This window comes from Phragmites australis, chromosome 4 (assembly GCF_958298935.1).
Source record: "Phragmites australis chromosome 4, lpPhrAust1.1, whole genome shotgun sequence".
Taxonomy (NCBI): domain Eukaryota; kingdom Viridiplantae; phylum Streptophyta; class Magnoliopsida; order Poales; family Poaceae; genus Phragmites; species Phragmites australis.
Window position 1 is genome coordinate 49,368,653 of NC_084924.1, and position 8,057 is coordinate 49,376,709.

The 8,057-nt window shown below is 48.9% G+C and overlaps 1 protein-coding gene across 1 annotated transcript; it reads right to left on the reverse strand.

Moving 5' to 3' along the window:
- Window positions 1-228: 228 nt before the first annotated feature.
- Window positions 229-4,226, reverse strand: LOC133917098 (trihelix transcription factor GTL1-like). The gene is made up of 3 exons (XM_062361071.1): window positions 3,413-4,226; window positions 1,107-2,688; window positions 229-1,007 (listed from the first exon to the last, which is right to left on the reverse strand). Exons 1-3 carry the CDS (start codon window positions 3,748-3,750, stop codon window positions 681-683), a joined length of 2,247 nt encoding a protein of 748 aa, XP_062217055.1. The 5' UTR covers window positions 3,751-4,226; the 3' UTR covers window positions 229-680.
- Window positions 4,227-8,057: the final 3,831 nt, after the last annotated feature.

Sequence of the window (8,057 nt, forward strand, 5' to 3'; positions counted from 1 at the left end):
TTTACAATAAACTAAACTTCACTTTGGATCCCTAGAGAATAACCAGAACTCAATTAGTATTTTAATGCAAGTAGTATACGTACCGATCGATCAGCCATCCTAATCTAAAGTTCAAAGATCAAAATAGTGACATGCAAATAACTGGTTTAAAAGAAAAGATAAAGAAGGCAGCACAGTTACAAGGAGAACCTCAATGATTTCACATTCACCAGGTTTACATACGTACAGTACAGTCATCAATAGAGCCACAGTATATATAATAACGCATTTAAATTACATAATGGACAGTTCTGTAACTCTTATATAAAAGAAAAAAGGCCCAAAAGTATGCTGAAAAAATAAAGAAAATTCCCGCATGAGCACATGTTTCCCTCCGCTCTAGATGTCTTTGTACCATACAACTGTAGTATAACAGTAACATACAGTATGTACGCGAGAGTACACCTTAGCTTCTTCAAATACATCTATATATGTACGGTGAATCTCACATTTTTATGGTGTATAAGTCGATCCAGAAGAAATACATCTATGTATGTGCACGATCCAGAAGAAATGATGAACGGAATGGTTGGTACTTGATGATGTTGTGCAAGAGCAAGACGAGTAAAACTTTCATGTCCACTGTCCAGTTTTACCTGTGCAAGGACACAGCAAGTTTGTACGCTATGGTACGCATGCAGCTAGTGATGGACCATGGCCAAGAACGACCCACTTGTAGTTGCTGCCGGACCGGGGCCAGGGCCGGAACCGGCGCCGCCGCTCGCGTTCGGCCGGACGATGCTGCTCTGGTTCTGCTGCTGCCGCTGGAACTGGATCTCGTACTGCATCTTATTGCCGCCGCCAACGTCACCTCCGTCGTCGTCGTCGTCGTCGTCGTCAAAGTCATCGTCGTCGTCCATGCTGTCGCTGTCCACGGCGTCCATTCTGTCGTTGACGTAGCTGTCGTTCATCGACACCGGCTGCTGCCTCTGCTCCGCCATCGTCTCCTTCGCGATGATGCCTTGTTGCTGTACGCGAAGTTGCCATAATATGCAATCGATCAGCATTCAGCAACGTGTCGCCAAAAGTGAACTATGACATGCAAGGCGCAATGTTTGATTGATTACCTTGTTCGTCGCAATGCCGTTGCCGCCGGTGCCTTCGAGGGAGAACCTGGCCACGACTCCACCATTGCTACCCTGCGTTTGCATGCCCCCGGAGTTGCACCCATTATTGTCTGAACAGCCCCTACTCGCGCACCCGTTGCCGTTGCCGTTGCCGCAGTCCATGCCCCCGTGCTCGGCGCGCGGTGCAGTCTGGGACAGTGGCACCGCGGCCAGCACGGTGACAGCCTCCGGGCGCGGAGGCGGAGCTGCACCGACGACGCCCACGCCGGACGAGGCGAGCGCCTTGCTGCGGTAGAGCGCGTCGAGCTGGTGGTAGTAGGGGCAGGTCTTGGAGTCCTCGGGGCGCTTCTTGTTGCTCTCCTTCACCTTCCTGAAGTACTTGTTGATGTTCTCCCACTTCTCCTTGCACCGCTTCGCGCTCCGGCTGTACCCCAGCCGCCGCATCCCCGCCGAGATGTCCTCCCACAGCGGGCCCTTGGGCCCCGCGTCATGGTAGCGCGCCTCCAGCTCCGTGCGCAGCTGGATCAGCGCGTGCACCTCTGCTTTAGGCCATCTGGACGGCGACAGCGCACCGCCTCCGGACCCCAACGTGTCCTGCGACTCCGCCGGTGCCCGGACGATGATCTCCTTGCTCTGTGGCTGCGCCGGCGCCGGCTGTGGTTGCCGTTGGGGTTGTGATGTCATCTGCATTATGTGCGGCTTTGGAGCCAGTTGAATTGATGGCGGTTGATGGTGCTGCACCGGCGCTGGCGCCGGTGCAGCGGAAGCAACATGCGTGGGCTGCAATGGCGGCGGTGTCAGTGCGCTGGTCTTGGCCGGTGGCGTGGCGGCGGAAGGAAGCGGGATGGCCTGTCCAGTGACCCGTTGTATGAACGAGACGACGGCTGCGTCGCGGGAGGCTGCCATGGCGCGTTCTTGGGCGAGCGCGTCCTGCTCTTGGGCGAGGCGCGCCACCTCCTGCCGCCGCCACGCCTCCTCGCGGATCATCCGGTCCTGCTCCCGCCTCTCGATGGCCTCGATGAACCGTTGCTGCATCTCCTCCTGCCGCTCCATCACCTGACGCATCAGCCCCTCGAAGAACCGTATCACCTTGCTGCCGCCGCCGCCGCCGTCCCCATCCCGCCGTTTCCGCTTCCCGCCGACTCCTGTCTCCTCCGTGTTCTCCCCGTCAGAGTCCGAGGAGAAGCTGACGTCACCCGCCGTCAGCATGCATGCGGCGTCGGTGGCGGCAGCCGTAGTCGTCGCCGCAGGCGCGGGGGGGCCACTGGGCGCAGGCTGCGTCACGGTGGCAACAGGCGGCTGCGGCGGTTCGGCATGCATGGCCGGCGCCATGCCGAGCGCGCGCAGAGGGCTGACCGGCTTGGCAGGCGTCGCCATGGACACCGGTGTCGGCGCTAGAGACGCCGGTGGGTGCGGCGAGGAAGCGCTGTGGAGGGCCTCGAGCTCGGAGAAGAAGCGGTAGGCCTTACCGTCGCCCCGGCCGGCGCGGCCGTCCTTGGTGCGCTTGTAGTATTTGTCGACGTTCTCGAACTTCTCGCGGCACTTCTTGGCGCTGCGCTTGTACCCCATCGCCTCGAGCCTCCTGCAGCATGCATAGCCACCACAATTAACCTCGTCATGCATGCACGTTGCCATCACAATTGCATCCATCGACATATATCCAAATGCATGTAGCTAGAGCTAGCTCACTACAATTATATTCTTTTACTACTCCATTTGGGTGGCAGAGAGTAAAGTTTTTTTTTAAAAAAATACTCAATTTGGAATGCAGAAAGTTGGATAGGGAATTGGGATCACTACAATTCTTTTACTACTCCATTTGGGTGGTAGAGACTAGAGAGCAAAGATTTTTTTTTAAAAGAACGCAATTTAGAATTGGGATTGATGCTAGTTCAGGGCATCAGATCTGAAGTATTACTGCATAGGAAATTGATAGCTGCAGGCCTGCAACGCCCGTGTGCTGCTGCTACTCTTATGGGATGAAGTGACACAAAGGATGGGGGAAAAAAGAAAGGAAGTGGAAAGTGGAGGAGGAGAGCGATGTGTGAATCATTTTAAAATGAAAAATTCACTGTGCTCGTCGTGGTTGTGGCCGGTTCTTGCAGTGCAGTGTGCACCACTAGAACAAAAAGGAAGTGACATGCAGGCTTCTATCACATCTGAATGGACTGAATCAAGCTCGAATTCGACAGCGAGGTTTCATGCAGCCCAGCAGCAGCTACCTTGGAAGGTATTTGTCTGCGTATCCATGGAGAATTCTTGCGTCTTGAGGGCCTCAATTGTTGCCAGGTTTGATTACTACGTACCTGGAGACTTGTTCCCAGAGGGGACCCTTGAGGGCGGCCTCCCGGAACGCGGCGTCCATCTCCGACCGGATCTTGAGCAGCGCCAGCGTCTCCTGCCTCGGCCACCGGTTACCCGCCGGCACGCCCCGCTCGCCCTCATCGCCAGCCGCGGACAGCCCCTCGTGGTCGAAGCTGCCTGCAGCAGCCGAGCTGCCAGCGCCGATCCCGTCCACCTGCTGTCCTTCCGGCGGCCGGCTGCTGATGGGCAACGGAGCCGCGGGCGAGGCGTAGTGTTGGCCGACCACCGTCCCGCCGGCAGGCGAGAATGGAGGCATGCCCGGCTGCTGCTGCTGCTGCATGCTGGCCGGCGCGTCGGATTTGTGCGTGAAAGGCAGAATCTTGCGCCTTCCCGGCGCCTCCTGGCTTTCCCTCTAGGCTGTTACAGTAGAATTGAGGTAGAGAAGATGGATGAAACTGCGATGAGCGTGCACGAAGGTGAGTGGAGATGTGAGAAAGATGGAGGAGCTAGCTAGCTAGGCGTGCACAGGCGCAGCAGACAGCACAAACTGGAAAGAGGGAGGTGAGGAAAAGGGGAAAAGAAAAGGGAGGAATAGGAGGAGGGGAGGTTGGAGAAGAAGGAAGGATTGGGAGTGGCAGCAGTACAAAGCTGGTCTGGCAGAGAGAGAGATGGCCACAAGCAAGGAAAGGAGGAGAGATGAGAGAGAAAGAAGGGAAGGGTGTACTAGCTTAGTACTGTAGTGTAGTAGTAGAAGAAGTAGCAGTAGGGCTGCACTAAATATAATATGGCGGTGAGGAGGAAGACCGGTGAGCATGGGCATGTGCAGGGCAGATGAGAGAGAGAGAGAGAGAGAGAGAGAGAGAGAGAGAGAGAGAGGGGTAGTGTGGAGGGAGGCGATGACAGATCGATCCATCTATAGAAGAAACGAGATTGCTGCGCTGTCAGGGGGGTTACAGGTTAACTAGGTACTCCACAGTAAAACGCGAAGACCACAGGAAAACTGCCGGCCATATAATCGCCATGAAAGAATATATATGTTCTTGCATGGCAGCACATCTAGTCATATATGTGTTACTCGATCGTATCGCTCCTTTCTAACACGTACTCCTTTCTACGGTGCATATTAAGCAAGTGAAAAATTACTACGTACGAACTTGTAGAATACATGAAGCATCATAAAAATGAAAAGAGTAAAAACAAAGGAGGAGACAGACTGCCACAGGTGGTTTGTCGCTGTCAGACCTCATCAGCTCAGGGACGATCCTAGCTAGCTAGCTAGTAGGACCAGTGCCTGACAAAATGTTTTGCACAAGATGGCATATCTATCTATCTATCTATGATCTATCTATCTTCACTGTAAAATCACAAGGGAAGAGTGTACAGTGGTAGATCGAGGAAGAAAGAGAGGCAAAACAGGACGGAACAGCTGAGAGAGGAACGGTTGGAGGACGATGAGAGAGAGAGAGGGGTGCCCAGACAAGGCCACACTATAACAGCTGTGCGCAGGGCAGCGAGAAGGTGGCGCGCAACGTGCATGCCTCGGCGGGGAGGGGCCATGGCTAAACGTACCCCACGCAGCAAATCCACACCCATTCCTCTGCGTTATATAGGTTGTGAATTTACACGACATGGGCTAGCCAGTAGTAGATAAAATAATTATCAGAAACAAGTAATTTTTTCCCTTTCTGTTCTCTCAAAACAAATCTATTTCCTTTTTTAATGATTGTTTTTTTATGCGCTTGAGTGTTTCCTGTACGTAGCATGCATAAACCAACATTTATATAACTATAATTAATACCTAAATTAAGCTTATATTTTTTCAGAAGAAGCAATGAAGCATAATGATGCCTCTTAGCCAAATTTATTGATATATATATGGAGAACGAAACTAATATGAAGATGCATTATTGAACCATCATGCATGCATGTCACGTTGAGAAAATACTACTAGTAGTAAAGGTTACGGCAACGAAATAAAATGCACATGCACTTGTCCACATAGGTGTGTCCAGGAATAAAAACCCTCTACTTTTACCAGGACAACTACATGCATCTTCTTTTGATGATCACTTGATTAACTTTTTTGCTGTATACATGTATGAATGCGCACGCTTTTCTGAAAAATAAATAATAAAAAGAAAAGGATTAAAAGATGGAGGCATGCAGTTTCATGCATGCATGTCTAACAAAAAAATGGCCGTTAATATTGGACGTGCACGTACCGCTATATATAGTCACTGGAGCAGTAAGTCTTACAATTTGACGTATCAAACAAGTAAATTCCTAAGACAGGGATGCCATAAACTGAATGATATAGTATGTATATATGCTAGCTAGCTGATCGAATGAGTATATATATATAGCGATATTGCTTCTCTCTCTATATACGATGTGCATGCTAGCAAGTTGTATTGTTGTGGTAGAATCAGCAAGTTGTATTATTATGGTGGAACTATCGAGGCACTGAAGAAGAAGAGCATGGAGAAGAATAATATCATATCGTCCCAGGTGGCAGCCATCAGCATGGTCCATGTTCTATCTGCATATGCATGCATGGTGCAACAATGATTGATGGCGCTTGTTGCATGCATCAAAATTCAGAATACTAGCGTCAGCTAGCCAGCATGTCAATGTTATTCGCCAGGGAACGCCAGGTTTAACTACCGGCCGACCCGCTTCGATCAGATATATAGATGCTGCTAGCTAGCTCCATCCATCGATCGATCCCAACAACACAATGCATATGCGTGCTAGGCTAGCTGGATATACATGCATATGTGTGTTATATATATATATATATATATATATATATATATATATATATATATATATATATATATATATATATATATATATATATATATATATATATATGGCTTTATTTGAAGTAGCAAGTGGCCCACGATAATAGCGTGGCTAGACTCGCTACATCAGGCGCAAAACTACGATGCTCCACCCGAATGCACTGGCATCGGGAAAAAATTAAATCTTAGTTATCAGCAATTCAATTTCACCTATTTTGCACCATATATATAATTTTAAACATGTACACCATCTTTCATCTAAAACTTAGATATGCTAAAATGTATACTCGAGTTTTCAGAGCTCTAGCTTCACCCCTGTGCTACATTATATTTCTTCAGCGTTTTTAATTTGTAAATGTCATGTTACGGAGCCGCACTTTGTCTCAAAAGGATTTAGGTGATGATCTTGAAGAATTAGGATAATTTGCTTTAGTTCAAGATGCTTCGGACTTTTAGGATGGTATGAGTGGTGAACATGAAAATACATGAATGATCGATAAGGCCATTTACTAAGTATTGCTGCGCCACAATAGGTATTACATCTGCTACTTTGGCCTCTATTTCTTTAACATGTTGTGATGCTTCAGCTGTTGTAGGCGTAGTTGAGATAACAGGTTCATAACCATCAGCAGCGTCATGCTCTCCTTGTCGACAGACACATGTATACCATGCTTGTGCTCAAGGTGGCCTGCACATTTGCGTAGTTAGACTAATCATATTCATCAAATTTGTTTAAACCACTTTGTATTATACCAATGAGAAAATGAGGAATTTTATGGAACAACTTCGAATGCAAGTTGTGCACATATTGGATTATTCATTAGAGTACCATTATTTACTAAAAATGCGTATAAAAGCATGATATCTAGAAAATACTATTGACCTTAGCTAATGCCTAAAGACATCCAAATATGCCGTGCCTACTGGGCCGGCCCGAGGAACGGCCCTGTAGGCACGGCCCAGGCACGGCACGGCCCGGCCCGATTACCGACGGGTCGGGCCGGTACGGCACGACGCCACGGGCCGTGCCTGTGCCGAGCGCGCGGCACGACGGGCCGGCACGGCACGGCTCGGTCAAGTCGGGCCGGCATGGGCACGGCCCAGCCCGGGCCGGCACGGTCCGGCTCGGCACTATTTTCTATTTTTTTATTTATATTTTTTAATTTTTTAGCTATTTTTAAATATTTTTTTATCTATTTTAAATATTTTTTTATCTATTTATCTATTTTCTATATATTTTTATGTATTTTTTCATTTTTTAATATATTTTTTATCTATTTTGGCCCGTCGGGCCGACCGGACCGTTGGACCGAAATCGTGCCCGAGCCAGCCCGGCACGGCACGGTCACCGACGGGCCGTGCCGTGGGCTGAGGGGAAGGCACGCGGGCCGATACGGCACGGCCTATTACTGTAGATGGACCGTTTGGGCCGGGCCGTAGCCGGGCCGTGCCGAGTCGGGCCCGTGCCGGGCCGGCATGAACGGCCCATTTGGCCATGTTTAGCTAATGGTTTATGCTCCTTCTGTTTAGATGTATGTATAGGTGTAGATGATTGTGAGCCATCTCTTCTACATATTTATTACATGAAAAATATAATATTTAATTTATATTATTCTAAATTTGTTATGTTACCTAATTCATAATATTTGTATTTGTGAAAAATTGTTCTTTCTAGATGGTGAATGGACAAACTTTATCTTACTTGTTAGTTGAGGGAACACTTAGAGAAAAGGAGCTACTATTTTGATGTGTCCAAAATCTGAATCACTTTTTTGGATATTGTATTTATGCGGAGAGCAGCAAGATGTTTGATTGGATGTTGATGTAAGTTTAAGTCACTTCA

Excerpts from the sequence above, each read along its gene's own strand:
- LOC133917098 (XM_062361071.1), bottom strand. The coding sequence starts at position 3,750 with ATGCAGCAGCAGCAGCAGCCGGGCATGCCTCCATTCTCGCCTGCCGGC. Across the intron at positions 2,689-3,412 it reads CTCTGGGAACAAGTCTCCAG|GAGGCTCGAGGCGATGGGGT; the intron begins GTACGTAGTAAT and ends TGCATGCTGCAG. Across the intron at positions 1,008-1,106 it reads ACGGCATTGCGACGAACAAG|CAACAAGGCATCATCGCGAA; the intron begins GTAATCAATCAA and ends CTTCGCGTACAG.